This window comes from Oculina patagonica, chromosome 13 (genome assembly GCF_052425735.1).
Source record: "Oculina patagonica isolate OP01 chromosome 13, crgOcupat, whole genome shotgun sequence".
Lineage (NCBI taxonomy): Eukaryota > Metazoa > Cnidaria > Anthozoa > Scleractinia > Oculinidae > Oculina > Oculina patagonica.
In genome coordinates, this window is record NC_135770.1 from 37,368,527 (window position 1) to 37,388,935 (window position 20,409).

At 39.5% G+C, this 20,409-nt stretch overlaps 4 protein-coding genes across 4 annotated transcripts in view; 2 read left to right on the forward strand and 2 right to left on the reverse strand.

Annotated features, from left to right (window-relative positions):
* The window catches only part of LOC144637185 (uridine diphosphate glucose pyrophosphatase NUDT14-like), a 12,559-nt gene extending 9,350 nt beyond the window's left edge, over positions 1-3,209 (forward strand). The window contains exons 3-4 of the mRNA XM_078496318.1: positions 1,577-1,641; positions 2,731-3,209. Of these exons, the coding sequence (XP_078352444.1) occupies positions 1,577-1,641; positions 2,731-3,209 (544 nt within the window). The remainder of the gene's footprint in view (positions 1-1,576; positions 1,642-2,730) is intronic.
* LOC144634432 (dehydrogenase/reductase SDR family member 7-like) overlaps positions 1-20,409 on the forward strand; it is a 113,912-nt gene that overhangs the window by 49,167 nt on the left and 44,336 nt on the right. The window lies entirely within an intron of this gene.
* On the reverse strand, positions 4,488-12,392 carry LOC144636641 (cocaine esterase-like). The gene is made up of 7 exons (XM_078495829.1): positions 12,245-12,392; positions 11,535-11,753; positions 9,001-9,223; positions 8,212-8,588; positions 7,358-7,780; positions 5,965-6,322; positions 4,488-4,857 (listed from the first exon to the last, which is right to left on the reverse strand). Exons 1-7 carry the CDS (start codon positions 12,390-12,392, stop codon positions 4,488-4,490), a joined length of 2,118 nt encoding a protein of 705 aa, XP_078351955.1.
* Positions 15,313-18,473, reverse strand: LOC144637186 (major facilitator superfamily domain-containing protein 6-like). The gene is made up of 3 exons (XM_078496319.1): positions 18,073-18,473; positions 17,171-17,982; positions 15,313-15,536 (listed from the first exon to the last, which is right to left on the reverse strand). The coding sequence occupies exons 1-3, from the start codon at positions 18,471-18,473 to the stop codon at positions 15,313-15,315; spliced, it is 1,437 nt and encodes a 478-aa protein (XP_078352445.1).

Below are 20,409 nucleotides of genomic sequence, written 5' to 3' on the forward strand. Positions count from 1 at the left end.
GTTATGTGGCGCTTTGCAAGACTTCCATTGGACGAAACTTGGCTGAATGCATAAGGGATAACAATTAAATTCTGACCATGTATGGACGATGTAGACGATATATCCGTGCAAAGGTATATGACAAATTCCGCGGCCGCACTTGGCGAGTTAACCGGGTTATTTCCAATTTTAAAATCAATTAAAATTAACTTGGTTAAAAAAATGTCTAATGCGGCCGCGTTTTTGGAAAGTTAACCGACTCTTAACCCAGTTAGCGGTTCCCATGGAAATTAATCAAAGAACAATAGATTTTTTAACTGGGTTAGGTTCATTCTAAACCACCTTTCTGGGTCGTTTTAACCAGGTTTAATAGTGGTTTCTTATCAGATTCAACTACCTTATTACATGAAATTTTCGCGACACGTTAATTTCGCGATTTTGAGGTGCGCATATTACGCGACACTTAAATTTCGCGATTTTGCAAAAATTCTGCAGTTTGAATCACTTTAATTTCGCGTTTTTGAGTAAGACACAATTTGAATTTCCTTTGCAATATTATTTAACATGCCTTTGAATTTTAAATAAAACGACTTTATCAAAGGAAAAAATGCGCCAAAATTAACAAAAACGCATGGGGGGGGGGGGGGACTAAATCTCGGCAATAGCAACAATAGAGCAGTTCTTAACAGAGCAGTTCTTGGTCATGCTTGTACGTGCATGAATAATTGTTCTTGAGCCAATTGACAACAAAATCCATTTACATTGAAAATTTTTTCCGTCAGTGCCAGTAAACTCATTCTTTCGTGATTATTGACATATGTGAGTCACTTAATTTTCGCGTCATGTTATGTTCGCGACGCTTATTGTTCGCGTCACTTTAATTTCGCGATTTTTTTTTGAATCGCGAAATTCGCGAAATTAACGTGTCGCGAAAATTTCATGTAATAAGGTAATGTTTTATTTGTCTAATGTGTCAATAATCACCATAAAGATGTTCTTTTCCATCACACGTGCACGTAAATATGGCGTTCGGACACAATTCGCGGCTTAATTCTATAATTTCCCTTGCTATTAGAAAACTCCAGAACCACCTAAGCAATGATAATTTGGCTCAGACAGGGCTATCATAGTTTCTGATGATCTCTTCCGTCTCTTCGCCGATTCTTTGGAAAAACGTACACTTGAAGGCGATTTCGATATGGCGATGAGCCTTAGAACGACTGCTGAAGATCAACATATTCGAAACAACTGGGCTTGAAATTTGCGTTGAACGCATTAGGAAGAAAAAGAACGGTGTAAGCCGAGAATGCATTGAAATAACTCTTAAAAGCAGGAGAAGAAATGAGCAAGTAATAGAATTATCATGAAAGCCGGCCGTTTTTGCTTGTTTTCAAATAGCTTAATCATGACATCACTTCAGTCTGGTCTGATCGTAATGCGGCCGCTAAAAATATTTAACCGAGTTAGTTAGGGTAACCATACTTTAACCGAGTTAAGTTTTGTGGAAACTTTTAACCGGGTTTCTAAAAATTAACCCAGTCAACTCTTTAAGTGCGGCCGCGGCCATTGTATCCATGTTTTTTTTTTTTTTTTGCAGTGTGTCTGCGTTGATATTCAATACTACAAGGAAGGCTTTCATCCTTGTGAAGCAGTTTAGACCAGGTAATGGGACGATACAGCTTGATACAATTAGCTCCAATTATACTTTTTGGACTGCCAAAGTAATTGAAGGAAGGAAGGAAGGAAACTATGATATTCAAAGCACATGAAAGCAGCTCATGCGTTCCCGGGAGGGGGGAATGCGTTCCTCTTAACGATCAATTAATTACTCCATTCTTTGTTTCAATATTTCATTTTTGAAATAAGCAATTCAAAAGCAAAAGCTTCTACTGATGACTAACATATTAATGCGTCTACAGGACGAATTCCTCTATTAAGCCATCCGCCTCTCAAACACACTGAAACTCATTGATAAAGTATGGTATAGGAAATGAGTGGTAAACCGATAACCTACTGGCGTTTCCCTCTGTATTAAGCCTCTCCCACCCCCACCCCCGCCCCCTCTTGCATAAAATAAATAATCTAATAGCCTTCTTCCTGCATTTCTCGAAATATGTAGTTGCCATTTTGCACGTGGTGCAAGTTATGGGTTAAGGAGCAAATGACTTCATTGTTCCTTTTGGACTCGAAATGTTTGTTGATTTTTATAGGAGTGTGCCTGTTTCCCTGTCGCCTTGGAGTAGTTTTACTTGTTCTGTTCAGCTAAGGCCATCCCAATAAAATGTTTCGTTTCCCATCGCCCCGTCTCTTGTGATGGTGGGTCGGTCGGTCGGGCAAAAAAAAAAAAAAAAAAAAGACTGAACGCTTGAAGGGTTCTGGGTTCCAGAAAAGGCCGGGCTGCTAAGTAAGAAAGCCTGACTATAAAGTCAACACGAAAACGTGGTCTTTTCGTTCGTTAGTCTTTAAATAGCGTAGTATCAATGTTTATTAAAGACAAAGACATCACCTCATACCAATTGTTGTTAATAAAACAAGATTGTGTGCTTGTAAATTGATGTACTTGCTTCTTTTACTAGTGAATCTGGATTTTTTTTTTACTTTTGGAAAAAAATGGGTCGGTCGGGCGATGGGAAACGAAACATTTTATTGGGATGGCCTAACATCATTGTATCTGAATTAATTAAGCGTTAAACTAAACACGAACCTTGATTCAAGACAACATTCACAAAACGTTTTGTTTCTATTTTTCAGCTGTTTACATGCACTTCAACAGAAACCTGCATAACAAAGTATTAACAGATGGCAGTTCAGTTACCATGACAACTGAAGACACGTCACTTCCGATTACTGCTCCTTTCAGTGAAGGGGTAACTTACGAGCTCTGCGCTGGCATTGTTGATAAAAACGTGAGCCTCACAAGCTTAATAAAACAAGAAATCCTTGAGGAATGTGGCTATGATGTTCCAGAGGAAAGCCTTCAAGAAGTTGCATCATTCCATTCTGTTGTGGGATGTGTTGGTGCTTTGCAGACCTGCTTCTTCGTTGAAGTCACAGATGATATGTGTGTAAACAAAGGAGGAGGAAATCTTCGGGAAGGCGGCAGAATTGAGGTGTTTTATCTGCCCCTTGCAAAAAGTCGAGAGTTTGTATTTGACGTAACTAAGCATAAACCAGGTGGGGTTATGTTTGCGTTCATGTGGTACTTCAACAAATTTCAAGGTACAAATTAAATAATCCAATTGCATCGAATCCTGTTGTGATTAACACTGGTGAACAATGAATTACTTTTGCTGGTATTTTCGACAGTGTATTTTTCTACCTAATATCCTGAGATCATAACTTTCCTTAGAGCTAGAGATAGTCATTTATTTCAAGGGAACAAGAAATATTTTGAGGGAGCAAGAGAAGTGTAAACTATCGAAGAGAACTTGGCGTGATAACTCAATATAATGTTAGAGACAGAACTATAATTAAAATTTGAACTTCAGTCTAATCTTGTAGTGCACTTTTTACAATAGACAATTATTTACTCATGAAAGGCTAAGACCAAACGTTTGGTTTTCTTGTAACGATTTTGGCTCGAGCCTATACAACATCTAATTTGTCATTTCTCCAACCACGTCACGTAGCCACAAAAGCTTTTGATTGCCACCGAGAAGAAACCGAGGAGAAACTCCTGTACTTGTTGGCTGTCACTTAAAAGAAACAAACACAAAAATAAAACAAACAAACAAACAACAGAAAAATAGCACGGACGCCACAACAAATACATATTCACAGAAAACATATAAGCCAAATTGAAAATGATCTAGAATTTCATTCTTTCAGTCGAAAAATGTAACAAACCTTGCAAAATATATATCACCATAAGCAGTTCATAATCTCAGAAGTCTACATTGCATATCTGGTAATGGGTCTTGTGTCATCAGATTCGCGCGTAAGTTATTTTTAGAATAAGCCTTGCGCGCGAGGCGCGCGAGAAAATGACGTAGAGCTACTGGTAAAAGTAATTCTTTTGTGAAAAATATATCAGATTTTATACCGAAAATTGCTGTTTGAAGCATCACACAGCGGTCAAAAGCAATGCGCGCATGCACTCAGCTCCCGCCCAATCTGCCGCTTGTAAACGCTTTGAATTTCTCAGGCCGAAAGATAACACAGAACTTTGCTACAAAGTTAAGTTTTGTACGCCCCAGATGTATTATTGTAAACATACTATGTGAAAAGGTAAGGTTACACTCTACACAAATACACACCTTCTCTTGATTCATTTCTACAGTAAGTAATTTGTGCACGATTTATCATTTTTTATACCGAAAATTGTCATATAAAAAATTGGAATTGAAAATTACCATAGTTTAAAAATAGTTATATTTTTTGGCTAATTTGTCTATTGACAAAATCGCACCACTATACATATCAGATAAATTGACTTTCAGACAGATTCTGCCAGAGAAAACGATTACATTGGTAATATGAATTGGTGTTTGATTCTTTTCTTTTTTTTGCTAAACATAAAAACGTTCTATTTTCTTTGTCCAAGTTTTTTTAAAGCATTCTTCACTTTTATGCCACGCTGAAAATTGAGTCTTCAAGTAGAAGAACTGTTCATCAGACCACATCTCGCTGGAAGCCTGGACTCTAGTATCCCACCGGTGGTGACCACTGTCGTCTTGGTCAGCAGATTCATCCTCTACCTTCAGTACGATCTGGCCTTGTATGGCGATCTTAGCTGTGGTTGGCTCGCCTTCTTTGATTGTGTACGTTTCTGTGTTTGTTTCATCATACAGGGTGTTTGTGTCTTTCAGTAGAACACATCCACAGTCGGTGGAAAGAGTCAATTTGTATACGTCACTTAACTGATCAATCTCCAGAGTTCTAAAACACAAAAAAATTGAATAGGCAGACAGGTTTAATAGTCTTTGTGTAGAACAAAGATTAAACATTTTTGTGTGGAGTATCACTGTATATTTTTACGAGTCTTGCAGTATTTTGGCGAGCCCGCAAGGCGAGTCAAAATACAAATGCCGAGTTAAAATGCACAGCGATACTTCACGATTAAGTGTCTAATATAAACTGTTTTATTATTTAAGGTTTTTTCAATCTTTCGCACGGTCAGGAATTACAAAAGGGCTACACGGAACCTGTTAAACCGGTCTTGTGGAGTATAAATATCGTGAGATATTAGATGAGTACAGAAATCGTTATTTGTACTACATGAAGCAGAGTTGGATAATAATCCATCTATCATCAATCTTGACTATCCGAAAGAGTTTTTTCTTGCAGAATTTAGGGTGGGCCGCGGTTATTAAATGGAGCAGAGGATCCCTTGTCAGATGGCTTTGTATGCTTTTCAGATAGCCAACATAATACAGCATAAATAATTCTTTTGCCTGAATGTGATAAAGGCCTTGTAACCAATTCCAAAGCTGCGTTCCTCACCGTTCCCGGGTTTTCAGTTTTTGTTTGGCAAATTCCTCGACTTCTGCATTTTTCGTCTCTAGTGTCAGGTTTTTCCAACGATTTAGACTATAGAAAGTCGAGTTCGAGAGAATAATTTAATTCTTCATTCGTGTTTAAAAAGGTTTTCGCAAAATTTAAACTACTAAGCGGAATGAAAAACAAAATGCGCGCGTTTTCGGCGGGAAAACTTAGAGGCCGTGATGGATCCCGGGAAGCTTTCGTGGAATATGAACCCCGAGATGCTGCAGAATATGCAACGGCTTTCTAGGCTCCCGATTGGTTGTATTATTCAAGGCATGGGATAAAAGGTGGAAGTAAAAACGCAAGCGCCGTAAACCGTACCTACTAGGAGCTACCTTAGAAACTGGACACATTCATGACCCACGCGGTCAAAGAGAGCGGACATCTACCCCATTTGCAAATTGCTCAGCTGAAGGACAGCAACACAGGAGACAGCAAAATACAACGAACTTTGTCTACAGCAGTCGAGTTTACATGTGACGCAGGCTCAGTGAAGCTTACCTTGCCTTCTGGGGTTTTCTCCGCCACTCAACAGGTAAAATAGCGTGCTTATATTCAGGATCAGGAGGTGCAAGCTCTCGCAGATGAGCATCCTTTTCCTTTACTTCTTCGTTTGCGACTCGAACCGGAAGTAGTAGCTTACTCTTACTTCCTGTCTGTATCGAGAGGGAAGACACGTGTGGAGAAGGCCAGACAAACGGCCAGTGGACTGAGGAGAGCGCCAGTCGTATTTTATGGCCAGCAGCTACAGTGTAGGCAGTGGAATCAAATTTAACCCGCGCTTGGAAGTTTTCATGAGGCTTCAGTGGCTGAATATCCTTTGGTGAATGGCCGCCGAGATGAGTCAAGTTTAACACTCCTGTGGAAAAATAAAACTTTAATAAGGAGAATATATGCTCAGTTTCAAACCCCCAACACAACTGTGGAGCTAAGTCATTGTCTAAGTTAAAATCTACGATGCAAAATAGACAATAGACGTCTAATAGACGTCTATAATCACACTTTATACACAATATACAAAATATTGAGAATATACACTTTACACGGGTTTCACATTAGACGTCTAATCAGGTCTTAAGTGTAAATAATAACTTGTGAGGAATATACAGAATAGATAGCTCCTGTCAAGAGTGTATTAATATTTAACAATTATTCCACGAGCGCGCGCGGCTACCATATTTGTGGTCAATGGTATATAAGCTCATATACCATTGCCTATTAACCAATCAAAACTGAGGAATTGCAGTGTACCATTGCTAGTTTTTAATAACAACAACAGACGACGTATTGTTGTTTAAATATACACTGTGTAACTCAGCGATACTTTGCATACGAATGATTATAAAGTTATTATAATAAAAACAACCTCCTTCGCTTTGAAAAATGTTTCACCGTATTACACCAATTTTAGCTTATCTTAATAAATGTATACAGATTTATAAAATAACTTGGGAATTACTGAGGTCTTGTGCGGCTGCGGAAGGCAAGGAAACAAGGTCTCTGATCTTTGATTTGTCAAAAACATCGAAGTTTAAAGGATTTAAAATTCTAATGCGCGCTTTGGGACTGACACTAGTTACACGCACGCAATGGTAATGTTTTTTCAAAGCAGGCGTTCCCCCAAATGCAATTCACCATTTTATGTAACACAACACTCCAAAATCGCTTGCAACAAAATGCCATCTTGAGCAACCACTTAGCAACTGCTCTGGATCTGTAGTTAAGAAGGTCCCCCCCCCCCCCCCAAAGTTTAAGGACCGAGCTCAGAAATACGAAAATACCTCAGACTTAAAAGTAAGTGAGTGTTTGAAAGAAGAAGAAAAAAGGCAATCCCAGTATCTGGTAGCCTGCGAATACAGCCGCCTCTCATTCGCGTCAGGATAATTTTATGTACCTCTTGTTATAAGCGAAGACTTCCCATTGGGAAACACATCACACAGCCTGGCGACAATCTGAGCACAGGGCCTGTTACAGCTTAGCTGTAAATGAACTTCAGCAAATCCCAACACGGCAACAGGTTCTTTAAGCGTTGCTGTCTCCCAGCACTCCGATATAGCGTCTTCCAAACTTTGTTCCACAGGGAGGTCCTCAAGACCGTTTATGAGCGGGACACCACCCCATGATCCACTTAGAAAAGAGGACTTGGTAGTGACCGGCTCGTTGCTGATAGCTGATTGGTCTGGGATCTCTGATGTCATTGTCAAAACTCTGTCCTTTTGCAAACAGAATTCTTGAAATTGTACATTGGGCGAGGGCCAGCGGTCCTCCGCTATCCACTTCCCTGGCCAAATGTCTTCTTTGTGCGCATTTAAAATGCCTGTTGACGGAATGTAAGAACAAATAGGTAAAGAACTTTGATGCATCAGTTAGTAGCTGTACTAACATGTAGCCAATCACATTCAGACAGGTTAAAACATGGTTTCACATAATAAAGTTTCTATCTATCCTGTCATATAAACTCACTTTGTTTACATGTCATTTTCAGGCAGCCGCTGTTTTACTATGCTGTGCTGTGGGGTGCGGTGCGGTGCGGTGCTGTGGGATGGGGTGCAGTGTGGTGCCGTGCGGTGGCGTGCGGTGCTGTACCATACAATACATATTCATCTTATTCACCTTACAAGGGCATTACTGGAAGAATATTGGCCCAAGGTCATTATATACATAATGAGCAAGGCATAAAAAAGATACTTGTTTACAATTATAGTGAAAGAATCTGCTAATTCAGCAGTTGTAGTTGTAAAAACATACCATCCCTCAAGAAAAGCCTTAACACAGGTTCGTCCATAACACCTGTGGGCAGGCCCTTCAAATGACAGTCCCACCACCTGAGGCACTCTTTTAGGTGGTCTATCCGAGGCCCAGGTGAAGAGTCAGTAGGCCATGAATGGGACCATGGACCAATTAACGCTCGGACGGGACACTTTAGATGTTCCACCATAGTAAACACTGCATCTTTAAACAGGTCAGAAAATCCTCCCATCAGAAATACAGGACATTTGATGGAAGTGTAATCTTCAGCGATGGACCCATACTGCCAGTAAGGCTCACGGGTCTGATGTGACAGCCATTTGTGTACCCAAGGTTCACATGATTTATTGAAGCGTTCTAACCACACTTCTTTCCATCTACGAGTTCAATGCGAGATATACAGTCATGTATCAGAAGAGCTGAAATGTGTAGCCCCACCCAACCCCTGAATCCGCATTTATATTTCCCTTATAATATCAACCCATTCCAATTTTCCTACCTTAACCGACAATGCAAAACCAAAACATGGTTTTGGCTTTCAGAAAATCCAGAATAATTTTTTTATTACAAAGTCGACATCAGAAATAATGTTACTGAGTTTTTGCATGATTCATAATTAGTTTTCAAAATCGACACTTCATTTATACTAAACTGATCGCACCTCAGTTCATTAGTTTTTGGCATATTAAGACATTTCCGTGCCATTCTTGCTTGTTGTAACCTTAAATAATGACAAAAATGCTTTAAGTCTCAGACAGGAGACTGAGTAAGATTTGTGACAGCAATTACCTTGAACCAAGGCTTGCTGGATGAGGAGGCCGTGCATTCCAAAGGAGCATAACATGAGCCCATGACAACATTTCCCGGGCAAGGACACAGCCGCCACGGTAATGACAATCATTTAAATACCGTTCATCACTGGAATAAGTAGATATGACAGTCTTCAGGGCAGGGGGTTGTCTGGCAGCTATCTGAAGGCCATTAAATCCTGCCCAGCTTTTCCCGTACATGCCTAAAAAGGAATGTCAGAGTTACTTTTCATGCACTTCAGGTGTTTCACTGACCTTAAGGTCATTGCCCCGAAATAGAACTGAACATAGATTTTCAACCAAACTTTGCCTACTTGTTGATTACCTTAGTGGGACTTAAATTTTGAAATAAAAAAGTGGGGTAACCATATTCGTTTAGGAACAGGAAGACCTTATATATACCATATAATTCCTTATTAATTCCTGTACGAGTACTAGCAAATTAAAGTACACGTTTCCAGTGATAATTTATTTTTTAAACATAGAAATTGATCTGTTTTCATTTTACAGAAAGAATTTTATCGCTGCACTCAAATTATGAGAAAAAAAGATAGGTCACCATACCCGTTTACGTAAAGAGCGACGAATTATTTCTCTCACAGACCTATAAGCCACATAGAAAAAAGCTGCCATTTTGTTTATGTGCGTGCGTTAATAACACGTAAAATTCTGCACAGTAAGGATGCGCAATGCAATACATGGCAATGACCTTAATGGGGCTTTGTCACTGGTTTTAACAGATTTTTTAAGAGCCAAAATTTATATTTGTGTTGTAGCTAGGAAATCTAAAAATAATGGCCCATTTTTTCAACAATAAACTTTTACAATATTAAAGCACTGAAAGTGTTAACAAGCATCTTTGGCTGTGGATGGCAAGGATAGAAATGGATACAACTTGAAAAATTGAGGCTTAACTTATCAGGTTGTTTCCACATGTCTTCAAAACATCGATATTTACAGCTGTAGTTTAATTTCTGCAAATCAAGGTTATACCTCAAAGATAACATTTTTCACGGGTTAAGTAATTTGCAAAATCCCCAAAACGTAGCTCCTTCAATTTCTTTGACATACTTTCTATCACATGTACAGCTGCTGACGATCATGCTCCTACACTATCTTGTCTGTGGAAGAGCATTTGATGTACAGAAGTAACCCCACCACAAAAAATGGTGCCAACTCTCACGCCTTGAGCGTGAATCTCACGTCTGCGAGTTGAAAACTTCAATCTCACGCCAACTCACCCTTACGAACCAATTTCTCACGCCTGGTAGAAAAATGTGAGTTTTTACAACCAAAATGGACACACTTTCCAAAATATGTGAACTCAAACCAATGCAAGAAACAAAACTCCAATGTAAAGAGTACATGAAAATGACGATACTTTCTCTGAAATCTCAGAGTTTTGATGAGAAACACATTTGGAATGGGGTTGTGTTTAGCAAAACACATCCACGCACTAGGATTGGTATGTCTTCAGAATACCTCGGACCTCTTCGGGAGGCTGCGGACATTGTCGTATCCTCTTTGGAAATCCTGGCACTCTTACTCTCTTCTGACCCAGAAAAAGTTGGCAGGTATAGAAATGACAGTTTTAAACAGGCCTTCTGATAGGGTGCGGCAAAAAAGCAGAAATTATGCGGCATTTTTAGGGCAGATTATGCGGCAAGAAAGTACTATTATGCGGCAAATTATGCGATTTTATCTGAGCGATTTTAAGCTTGTTTTACAAGGTTTCAGGAGATGAAAATCCATTTTGTGCATTTCAAAAAATAATAAGAGCATAAAGGGACAATAAATATCTGTAATAGAATGAAATAGATTATTTTCACCTCATTTGCCTTTATTCCAATGTCAAATGGCTTTTCGTGTACACTACATGACGTAGTAGAACGTTGAAGACTTTTGGTGACATAATATATGAAGTGTGACAAGATACTGCTGACTGAATTAAATGAAGGCGCATGTGTTAACGCACCGTGTTGAACGATCGAAAAATCTACGATGTTTTTTACTTCATGGAAGGATTTAAACATTCTGAATTCAGCCATTTTGCCTTGTAAACTTCTTTATGGCTAAGTTGAAACTGAAAAAGGAAGTTGCCCGCTCGAAATATTGTTGTTCGTTTGGAAACAACATCACAGGTTTTCCAAGGTTTTTTTGACAGGTAAACCACCTTTAAACAACATTGAAATTGTCTTAGAACTTAGTCAAAGCGAGTATTTCCTTTATCTTTGCTCAAATTGTGCGATTTTGTACGAATTATGCGATTTTTGATGAATTATGCGAAAAGTTGCGATTTGAGGTCAATTATGCGAAATCGCAACATCGCATAACATCAGAAGCCCTGTTTAAAGTGATCAAGGAAAAGCCCCCCACCCCATATTCCCTCCCAACATAAAATAGGTTTCAAAAGAATGTATGCCCCTGAGGGTTTATATGATTTATATGGTACTAAGTGAATACCTGAATTGAATGGAAATTTAATGCTGTGACACCCTTTGGAAAGTTACTTACCAACATTTCCAGTACACCAGGGTTGCTGTGAAATCCAACTGATGACATCACAGCCATCTTCATGCTCTTGTCTTTCACATTCATCATAAATAAATCCCTCCGAGTCCCCAGTTCCTCGCATGTCCACACGGACACAAACATAACCATGGGAACAAAAATATGAATGGGCCTTCTCATCTCTTTGGGCTGTCCAGTCCATACGGCGATATGGAAGAAATTCTGGAATGCAGATAATAATTAAAAGCCTCTATCAATCAAATTTAAGTACTTTAAGTACATTCAATCTGAAAAACCCCCATCGGTAATGAGAGAAAAGATTGAAAAAATTATTAATGATATGAATTATATGAAATTCATATAACAATACCTTTTCTGAACGCATGCAAAGTGGTTGCTATTTATTAAGTACACGCAGTCAGGAGTGTGATTGTGTTACAGGGGACTAAACATCCTTGCCATTCTTCTAGACGCAGTTTTGTGGTATTATAGTACACTTGTGAAAGTACAAATTGATCAGAAAAAAAATGAAGAAAATATTATGACTTATTAAAATGATGTACTGAAGTCAGTATGCCAAAAATGAGCTTGATCCAGTTCCAAAAAAGAGAGAAAGAAAGAAAGAAAAATAATAATATAATAACTCTTTTGTGGGATACCTGTACCCTTCAATTCCTAATGACATCATATAATGTCTACAGCCAATATCTCACCTAAAATAGCAGGATATTTTTCACCCTCTGTAGATTTGCCATCAGCATTTTTTTCAACTAATTCTGGGATCCAGAGTTTAGCAGCCAGTTGTGTGCCATCACGCACTGGTATCCAAACCAAAGGCTTTCGATTGACACCATATAACATATTGGGTTTGCGCAGTCTAGGAAACAGTAAGTTAGTCAGAGCTAGTACAGATTTCGTCGGACATGAGCAAATTTTGGTCGGCCAATGTCCGTTGACTGACTGTTATTTGCAGCCTTGAGGAAGTCATTGAAATATTGCTGTCCCTGGTTTTAGCCCATTTTTATCAATGAGATAAATTTTGTAGTAAGATATCCAGACAGAGGTAAAGAACTACAAAATACTCTTGAGAGACTGATAACAATCAATTATTTGGCATCAATTGTCATCCATTGGTTTTCCAATCATCGGTTTCAATTGTCCAAGCCCTGATCTCGGACTGACAACAGCCCCGCCATTACTGGGTGTTGTTTAGTTTGTAATTACATAAGTAATCACCCCATACTTATGAGGGGGGGGGGGGTGGGGTGGGGTGGGGTATCAATCTCAAGGACCGACAACAACCCTCATGAACCCTGCCATCACCGGGTGTTGTTTAGTTTGTAATTACATTTTAGTACAGCCACAGCGACAAAGAAGCAAGACTTCCGTATCACCCCATACTTCATACTTCTGCATATATGTTTTTTAACTCTCGTTCTTTTGATGACCGCAGTCTATTAGATGACTGCCGTTCGTGTCAGAAGGAGTTGTTAGAATTTGTAGGGCTGCTGTACGTAATCCTTTCTCGGTACATTGTAACGTAACCTTAACATATCTTTAGAACAAAATATCTTATATATCCGAAGAAACACAGATCACACGAAAACTAATACTAACCGTTTCTCAATCCACGGTCTCTCCGCCCAAAAAGCAGACGATCTTTTTATGACAACTAACGCTAACGAGCTACGCAAGCTACGCAAACGGAGAGAAAACTCGTCACCGAGAAGGCCCTGGGGACGAGGTTGTCTAACAGCCGATCGCGCAGCGGTTCACTAACCTGCTACGTCGTGTAAGCTCAACGGTTTATAGTCAATGAGTTCTGAAATGGTAGCGGGAAGTCACGCCAGGCGGGGAGCTGCGAGGGGTCTGGAGTGAGAGAGGGAGGCAATCTCTAAATTTTTAAATTATTCAATGGATGGAAGGAAGGACGGGGTGTGATATGTAGTTTTATTTATATGATATATGGCTGGTTCCGCGAGCGGGGAATTAAAGATAAACCTGCGCTGTGATTGGCTACCAGAGCGGGCAAGATATTTGGCTTATCAGTGCCCGCTTCCATTGGGATTGCCCGCGACTTTCCCGCCATTTATTCTTGTTGTTGCCACCGGAACAAATTTTACGCGAAAAAAAAATATTTTCATACTTCAAACTTGTAAATTAATTTAATCAATTTATTTTGTCTTTTTAAAGATTAGATTTAAAAATCTAATCGCGACAAACAAGTTCATGCGGTCGTTCGTGCCATGTCCTGGCTTCTGCCGCTATCTCACCCCCCGGGGGGGGTTACTCCCTATAATGGCCTATACGGGGAAGCTCCGCCCGAAAGGGGTGCCTTTTTCAGGCTTAAGGTATATGAAAGGGTAGGGATTTTACAAGTTTTGGTGTACGAAAGGGTATGGAAATCTGTCATTTAGGTATTTAAAAGGGCCTTTAATTAAAATATTTCGAACAGACGCAATTTACGGCTGTATTATTTTAATGTATTAAGCGCTACGTGAAAATGACAAGAAAACGTCCTGTTCTTAGTTTATGCCCTGTCTTTTAGGTATATGAAAGGGGTACCCTTTTTCAGTAAAAGGTATACGAAAGGGGTACAATTTCTGTCAAAAATGGTATATAAAAGGGTATGGGGTCAGAGCTCGGGGCGGAGCCTCCCCGTATAAAACTTTTTTGAGTGCCCCCCCCCCCCCTCGGGTATCTCACTTGCTTCACAAGTTCCACAGAAACAGTTGCACTTTAAAAAGTTTCTCAAGCAAACCTTATCGGTAAGGGAAGTAAAAATGGAAATTATTTCTACATCAACAATCTCAATTTGGTGGACACCATACAGCTCAAAGGACAAGGTTTTAGATGTTAAGAGAATGAAATGTCTAATGAGGAAGACACAAGCGATTACAGAAGTTCATAAGCTAGACAACTACATCTAGTATTTTATTAGTTTATTATTATTACTAATATGACATCAAAGCACCTAGTTTTGTTACCAGTGTCAAGTGTTGGAATCCAGAAACAAACCACGATTGGTTTGTGAAGTCGCACAAGACTAAGTTTCTTGTATAGAGCCAATGTAAACGCATAACTTCTTAATTTGACACTCGATATAAGGGACCATTCATTATTTATGCCAGGCTGGCAAGATTCATTATAGACAAAACCAAAACATGTTGACCCCCTCTCAAACAAAAGAAAAACATAATGACCTCCCACCCCCCAAACAGGAACTAGCCTACTAACAACCAGTGTTTATTTTGTAACAAAATAGCCTGCGTAGTACGCAGGCTCGCATCCAAAAACAAACTAGTGACGAAAACACTAGTGAAGGAGAAAGTAACAGTGATGAGGACATCGTTCTTGTGCACCACAGTAGCTCAGTGTCCTCGGAGGGTGAAAACAATACGGAGGAAACTCCCCTGGTGCCAGTTATATTCCGCCAAACACGACCTGGACACAACATTGCAACATCATTTTTACGAAATCAAGACTGACTGTTTTTTTGTATTGACATTAATACTGTAATATACACGATCATAATTGAAGAGAAGTTTTAATGAGAAACAGATAGCCCAAATGTCTGCAACATTTGAAGGTGATCCCCCCTTAGAGCACCCTGAATTTTTCATGACGCCCCCTCAATTCTTGCCGGCCCACCCCCTGGCATAAATAATGAATGTTTCCTAATCTAAAACCAAACTAATTAACATAATTGTCCGAAGAGTCCGGATGGGCACGCAGTAGGCAGGAATATCAAGCAAAACAGCTAAATTGTAATCAAGTTTGTCTAGCTCGACTCGTAATCAACTGATTCGCGTTCTTTCTTGCCATTCTCCCTTCGCTTGAGCAGTTTTGATATGCCCAGGGAAACAAGGAAGAAAAGGATCATGATCACTGTCACTCCTCCGAACACCAGGAACGTCCAGGACCCTCCAATGATATCCATAAGAAAACCGCCGATTATGGTCCCTAATCCAAAACCTATTCCGAGGTAACATGAATACACGATACCTGAAAATAGAAAAACGATATGTATCTTATTGCATGAAATTTTCGCGACACGTTAATTTCGCGATTTTGAGGTGCACATATTTCGAGACACTTAAATTTCGCGATTTTGCGAAAATTTTGTATTTTGAGTCACTTTAATTTCGCGTTTTTGAGTGAGACACAATTTACATTTTCTTGGCAATATATTTTGACATGCCTTTGAATTATATAAAACAACTTCATCGAAGGAACAATAACGTCAAAATTAACAAAAAGGCAGGGGGACTTAATCTCGGCAATAGCAACAACAGAGCAGTTCTCACAATGTCTACAAGTGAGTCAATTGACGACAACATCCATTTACATTGATTACTGACATATGCGTCACTTAATATTCGCGTCATGTCATGTTCGCGACACTTATTGTTCGCGTCACTTTAATTTCGCGATTTTTTTTAGAATCGCGAAATTCGCGAAATTTAAGTGTCGCGAAAATTTCATGTAATAAGGTTTCGATTCCCATCAAAGGATATTTATTTCAAGCAAGACCGGAAATAAATGATATTATGTAGCTAGCGACTTCAGTTGTCCTCTCCCAACTTCCGGTCGGGGGAACTTCGTTCCATGTGGTATGCCACTTCATGGGTTCTTACATGAGGGCGAGATGAACTTACAGCCCATCCTCTTTGATCATATTCTCACACGGCGGTCTCATTTTCCCCTCCCTCCACGTCCTGATTTCTATTCTACTAATCATCAGGCGTGTTCTTCCTAGGGCTTTCCACAAGTTGCTCGGCAACTTTTTGGCAACTTTTTCCCCTTCGTGCACTTTTTTCCTCTCGAGCAACTTGTTGCATTATGAGGAATTTCCAGACCGAAGGTCTCCGAAGATTATCCGAGTGTTCTTCAAAGACCTTACGAACGTTTCCGACGATTTACGAAGATTTTCGAGAAACATTTGAAGTCGTTTCAACTTAAGGCTTATTCTGCATTCAAACATTACAAAACTCGTCAGGAAACATGACGTCATCGATATTTTTACGATTTTTCTCAGTTAAAGAAATCCTTGTTATTTAACAATTTTCCCCCTTAATGTGTTATTTAGATACTTCTTTTGCTGTAAAATTGCATAAAACTGCTTAGGAATATTTAGAGAAATTCTCTTGATTAGAAGCAACTTTTTTGGATTTTTGGAGCAACTTTTGAGCAACTTTTTTAGGAGAAATCCCGAGCAACTTGTGGAAAGCCCTAGTTCTTCCCCACCTGGGAATGTTTTGCTTTTGTCCCAGCAAACACAGCTCAGCCAAAGTAACACATATACCTTACCAATATGTTCACATATCAACCTAGTAAATGGCCCAGCTCACAACGAGTCTCTCGTAGCTCAGTTGGTTAGAGCGCCCAACCGGTATATGGGAGGCCATGGGTTCGATTCCCGTCGGAGACTCAGAATTTTTCTTTGTCCCATGCTCGTGTCATGTTGAACATCTCATCTTTATTTGTTCTCATTAATTTAGAAGGAGCAAGGTACATGAAGTCATTTCCTTGCTAATTTTACCCTCGATAGCTGTAACCCTTTTCCCCTTGAAGGTTGGAGCTATTGTGATTCAACTGTATTTTATTTCCGTTTAGCTTTTAAGTGCTTTTTCACTCACCTTGGATTGTTGCTGAATATTCCTTTGGTGATCTTTCTTTGAAGTACACGATGCAGGCCGGCATGGACATACCATACGCGATATATTGCATGACTTCCGGGATGATAGCTAACCAAGGGTTTGACAACAGTCCGTAGATAACGAAGGCCGCCACATAAATAACAAGAGACAAGTTAGTTGTGTATATAACTCCTAATTTTCGTATCACGCTTCCTGAGTAACCAAACGCAAAGGCCGCTGCGATGTTACGAGTTGCACCAGCCACGCCCATGACCCACGTGGCTTGAGATGGGTCGATATCGGTCAGATACCAGAACATGAAATTGCTAAATACTCCATCCACTATTCCAAGGTAAAGAATAATAACGATAAATGCCATGTTACTAAAGTCAAACAAAACATCTTTTAAGGATGATTCTTGTATTTCTCTTGTTGTTGTACCAGACCGCTTTGTTTTCCTTAATTCATCCTGCTTGAAGTCTATATTTAAACCCATTAGAAAAGCGCCCACCATTGTAACTGCAAAAGGGAACATTGTCAATCCATAATCATCCTGAATGACGTTGCAAACTTTAACTCTGTTGGATTTTGCAACAGGTGAGACTATAAAGTAAAGAAGTATTTGACCAATGTTTCCCCACAGTCTAAACTTGCCATAGTTAGCTGACTCACTGTCAAGATTTTCTAAAAGAGCTGAGTCTGCGAGGTTTTTTGTGGGAGCAGCAATGAATTCAGTAACAATAAAAAGCACCAAAAGAATAAGGAAAAGATTCAACAAATCTTGACTCTGTTCAAAATCTACTTGATCATCGCTTGTTATCTGTGGACTGGATTCAGGAAATACAAGCTTGGATTCGTTTAAAAAGGAATGATCGTGGTTGGTATTAGCCTGATTGAGCAACTTTGTCGCCCTAATATCACTCTTGTTGTAAAATGCCTCATTATATGGCTGTTCTGGCGTCTCCATGACAACGTATGATTGGCATTCTGGTTCAGAAGGTCGTGGAATCAGTAGTAATATCGGTGCTAATGTGTGCATTGATGTACTGACAAGAAAAACAAGTTTTCTCGAGTTTGTTTCGTCAGCCACGTATCCCATAATAGGCGCTCCTGCGCCGCGTGTAAAGGGAATCACTCCTGAAAGAATTCCCACATAACTTGCACTGAGTCCCAACTGTTTAAGATAGATTGGAAGATATATTAATCTTGTGGCGAAGGCAGAAAGAAAGAAAAAGTAAAACGCTTGGAATATGAAGTTGGTTCTGTCAAATGACCAATGCATTTTTCTTTCTTTTCCTCTCATAGTCGGTCGGTGATCCAGTATGTGAATTGCTTTGTAGGTTTACAATCTGAAAATAGAAATGGAAGGAAAGCAATTAAAAAATTAAAAAAGGAATTTAAGAGTTTAAAAATGGGGCTTTCTGATATTTCTCCGTCGTAATAGGGTACGCAGGGAATAAGGCCTCGATCGACCTGAAATCATAAGCAGAGAATAGCATAGAGTGCGAGCGAATGCAGGAAAAAACAAGCCGCTTTGCTACACTTTTGAAATTCTTAAATGCTGACGTCGTTATTTCAAATAACCACCGCATTGCCACTGGATCAAGTTTATTCACACAAAAATATCCCCAGATCAGTCTCTTTCTTATCTTCCACATAAATACAAGAATTATGGCCCGCATTTGTTCCGATGCGCTTGTGTTGTATTGCTTACGGCTTCAGGCCTCGAGAAAACTCGTAGACTACAACACCTTTATCACTCTATCTTTGGTGTCGTATAGCTCCCCTCGAAAAAAATTCATCTTATACTCTCATTAAACGTCCTGGCCAAATCTTTCCGGCGCTCGTTATTGTCTCCAATTTTCCGCCCAAAGTCTTGCCGGCAACGCGCGCCATTTTTTCATTCAGCTCAAGCCGGTTAGATTTTGCGAGAAAATGTTCAAACATGAATGAAGAACCAAATTATTCCCTCCAGGAGTGATTTTCTATAGAAAAGAAAAATCTGATACTAGCTATAGAGGCGGAAAACTTTATTCAGACATTGGGGAACTTGCCAAACAGCAACCGAAAACCCGGGAACGGTGGAGAGCTTTGAATTGCATAACTTTTCGTCAACTTTTTCGTCAACTCATGCAAACCAAATATTCTGAAACAAGAATTCCCAATGACTTACCACCACCAGAAACAACGCCAGGGTAACTTATTTATGCCGCATTCCGTTGAATATCCGAAAAGCAGACGGAGGAATCTTAACCGGATACAGGGCAAGATTTCTGCACAACCCCATACATTTATTGTGCATACAGTTCTTTGTTTATTGTAAACAATAGCCAGAACAATAGAGAGCCTTTGGGACTAAAGTTATTTGTTTACAAACTCGCCTTTGCTGAAAAATAAGGTCACTTGTGGGATATTTCACGGTATGCCACTCAAAAACGTGCATAACTATTATATATCTGCTAAACATTTTGTTTTCTTTTTGTGTCTTTTTTTCTCACCACGCTATTTTTCGCGCTTGGTTTTATAGCTTGCATAATTATGTTCATTTTGGAGCCCCTTCCTTTTGGATCACCGGGGCATGAATTTTCTAACGAGCACTTCACGGGCGAGTACTCTACATGGAAACACTCTACTAGCGAGCGCTATGCAGTCTTGGTAGGCAGTTAAAACCCTCAAACATTTGTTTGCCCATTAATTGTTCGTACACTGTACGTACATCATACAAAAGAAAAACTGCTGCTGGTTAAGCTGAACAAAATGAAGGAGAATCTGCTTCAGCGGGACGTTGCATGTTTCTTTCGTTTCACCGATTGCGATATTCTGTCTTCTAAAAACATGTGTGAGAACATGTTTTATTTTTTCCAGTACAAGTGCGACCCTACTTAGTTTGACTAAAAGTTTTCCTTTCCGGTTGTGGTTTCAAATTTTTGCGGTTTTTTGGCCGGCAAAGATGGAAACTTTTCCCAAGTGCGACCCATACCTATAGTTAAAGTGAGCAGAGAGGAGGTTACATTACTGACGAGCTAACTAATATTTTTAAGTTACCTCTGTCTTAACTTTAGCCAATGTGTCTCTGCTTGAATAGCTGGCAAATTTGTTAGATATTCATAGCAAAATTGTGGAATATGAGTATGCTATGTTCTCTGAGCACAACCGTCAGCGCTTTTTTACTGCTAGCGCGAAATTTTAATCTGCTTGAATTTTGCCCATCCATGCCACCTTTTGGCCTTTCTTTGTTT

Excerpts from the sequence above, each read along its gene's own strand:
- LOC144636641 (XM_078495829.1), bottom strand. The coding sequence starts at position 12,392 with ATGTTATATGGTGTCAATCGAAAGCCTTTGGTTTGGATACCAGTGCGT. Across the intron at positions 8,589-9,000 it reads CCAGCAAGCCTTGGTTCAAG|ATGGAAAGAAGTGTGGTTAG; the intron begins GTAATTGCTGTC and ends TTGAACTCGTAG. Across the intron at positions 4,858-5,964 it reads AGAAAACCCCAGAAGGCAAG|AACTCTGGAGATTGATCAGT; the intron begins GTAAGCTTCACT and ends TTTGTGTTTTAG.
- LOC144637186 (XM_078496319.1), bottom strand. The coding sequence starts at position 18,473 with ATGAGAGGAAAAGAAAGAAAAATGCATTGGTCATTTGACAGAACCAAC. Across the intron at positions 17,983-18,072 it reads AGTGATATTAGGGCGACAAA|CGATGATCAAGTAGATTTTG; the intron begins GTTGCTCAATCA and ends ACAGATAACAAG. Across the intron at positions 15,537-17,170 it reads ATATTCAGCAACAATCCAAG|GTATCGTGTATTCATGTTAC; the intron begins GTGAGTGAAAAA and ends TTCTATTTTCAG.